Source organism: Charadrius vociferus, unplaced genomic scaffold (genome assembly GCF_000708025.1).
Source record: "Charadrius vociferus isolate BGI_N301 unplaced genomic scaffold, ASM70802v2 scaffold407, whole genome shotgun sequence".
NCBI classification, from domain to species: Eukaryota; Metazoa; Chordata; class Aves; order Charadriiformes; family Charadriidae; genus Charadrius; species Charadrius vociferus.
In genome coordinates, this window is record NW_009649852.1 from 1,069,353 (window position 1) to 1,071,797 (window position 2,445).

General features: G+C 40.3%; 1 protein-coding gene across 1 annotated transcript in view; it reads right to left on the reverse strand.

Annotated features, from left to right (window-relative positions):
- Window positions 1-2,065: 2,065 nt before the first annotated feature.
- Window positions 2,066-2,445, reverse strand: part of RAB6A (RAB6A, member RAS oncogene family) — a 24,704-nt gene continuing 24,324 nt past the window's right edge. Inside the window, 2 exon segments of the mRNA XM_009890994.1 lie at window positions 2,066-2,281; window positions 2,283-2,401. Of these exon segments, the coding sequence (XP_009889296.1) occupies window positions 2,189-2,281; window positions 2,283-2,401 (212 nt within the window). The 3' untranslated portion in view covers window positions 2,066-2,188.

A 2,445-nucleotide genomic window follows, 5' to 3' on the forward strand; every position in this document is an offset into this window, starting at 1 on the left:
AACCGTGCAGCCGCTATTCCGCTAAAAGCAGCCGAGCTGCTCGTCCACCGTAACCCGTAATTTGCTCCTTGCAAATCCAGTGCTTAAAGCTTGGAACTACGGGAAAGGCAGAGGTTTGGTTATATCAGAAGCAAAAAAAGTATGTGCCTGTGGAAAACAGCCAAATGATGACCAACGTAAGTTGCGTGAAGAACCAAAGGGAAAAAAAAAAGAAAACAACAAAAACCAACCCCCAAACGAAAAAGCAGCAAGATGAACCGGTTTTGCACAGTTAAGAACAGTACAATACAGGAAAAGTAGCCAGGTTTCCTTCCCCCCAAGAGTTTCTTTTAAATAAAGAATGATCCTTTGTCACATATCATTGATGTTTATTTCAAGACATGCCACGTCAAAAAAACTCGCCTTTAATATTGCATTATAAAAGCACTTTACATCTCATTCTGCCTTTAAGTTATTGTTGTGCAGAGTTGCTATAAACCCAGGGCAGGGCACGAGTCTAGCATTCATTTCAGGAATGAAGAATTCCAAATCTTTTATGCCCGTTTCCTGGTGGTAGTGGTGGTGAGGACGATTCCCTTTCTCTTCCCCGGTCGGTTATTTTAGAGGGGCGGAAGAGAACAAAGGAGGAGCCTGAATATTTGCTTGCAATTGTTCATTTAAGTAGCAATCGCAACACAGACTCAAGAATTCCTTCCTGCACTGTAACTCAGCCATATTCGCCCAGCAAACAATGTATTTACAATTGTGTTTATTAACTTACACAGCAACTTCACAATGACTAGTAAAGATTAAAAGGGTGCACTTCTAGTGTGTTCGATTCCGTGTTTCTCGGGTAGCTACATCTCGCAACATCAGCAAAGCTCTAAACAGATTCCTCAGCAAAACGAAAACAAAAAAATAATTACTGAAAATAGTAAAAAATTAAGCAAAGAAATAAATATCAAAGAAAATCGGTTAATTGTAAGCCTAGTTAAATAGAAAACTAAATTACTAGTTATTTAACCAAACTATACAGCTCTAGCGAACCAAACTAAACCAACTTGGAAGACTGAACATAAAAAAATGCTAAAAAATAAAGGCATAAATCTGCATAATCGTAAGTTGGTTTCCATTCTATTAAACTCCCTTCCTTTCCATCTAAGACCTCTCAACTAGATTTCTGTATGATCAAAGTAAACACCCCTTCCCCAGTCGACCTACGACCACGCTATGGAAAAGCGGGTGCGATTCCCCCTTCCGCCGCCCCCTCTCTCCCAGCCGTGAACTGGCCTGTGAGCACAGCATCTCCACTGGGGAATCCAGCTGCTCTTTCCTCTTTCTGCCAAATTTAAAAGGTTCCGATCCGCTTCGGCAGGTTTTAGTGCCAGTCCTGAATTCACTTAAAGATTTCCCCTATAAAAAGAAGCAAAACGCTTTCTCCTCCAAACAGCTGAAACGTTACGTTCCCATCTCTCGGGCAGTAATAATTTACTTCAATGGTGTTCTACATAAAAGGAAAAAAATTGCTCTTAAAACTCATTTGCACTCAAAACGTATTTCCCTGTTTCCTGCAAGTGTTTTGCTAATGCACATCCACCCTTTCCTTCCCCCCCCCTCCCCCCCAAATCCTCCAGAAGCCATTCATCCCGTTCAGAAAGACACTTTGTGTTTCTCAGTATGCTTTCTTGGAAATGTGTTCACGTTGCCTCTGCAAGAACTAAAAAATCCAGTAGCCTTTCGTGGTGTCGAAACCCCTGCTAAAGGTTGGTTTCCAAAAACGTTTGGGGGTTTGAAAACCAGTCAGACTATCTCTGCTCAAAAGATTAAGAGCTTGGTTTTATTTTTTCTTTTTATTATTGTCAGGATAAGCATTTAACCCTCAGCATTTGCCACCTCCGCTTGCGTTTCTGACTGCTGTCTAGTCATTTCCAGTTTGTTAGAGAAATCAAATGGGTAAGATTCGCAAGCATTCTTCTGCACGTACATCTCGTCTAAGTCCAATTCAAAACTTACTCGGTTTCCATCATTTCAAAGTGCAATATCATAACATATTAAAAAAGGAACAAATATTAAGAAATTGTACCTATTTTTTTTTGTTTTAAAGTTATAACTAGAATATGCTGGAATATTTTGGCTTTTTTTTTTTCTTATAAATAATGAAGACACTGACATTTTCTTTGTGTGTGTGTGTGCTTGTGAAGCTAATAGATCATCTCCACGAGACAGCCAGCGATGATGAACTGCAATACGTTATTACTGAAAGGGGAAGGTTCAAGCCGATATTCACACTGCAGTCAATGAAGAGTAAAGGGAGGGAAAGCCGTGATGTTCTGGAGAAAGGTAGAAGCCACATGGTATTAGCAGGAACAGCCTCCTTCACTGACAGGCTGCTCTTGAGGCTTTTCCAGTTTTATGTCAATCACTGGAAGAAATAAGTTAAGGCGAACAAACATCCAGCGCTCTTTC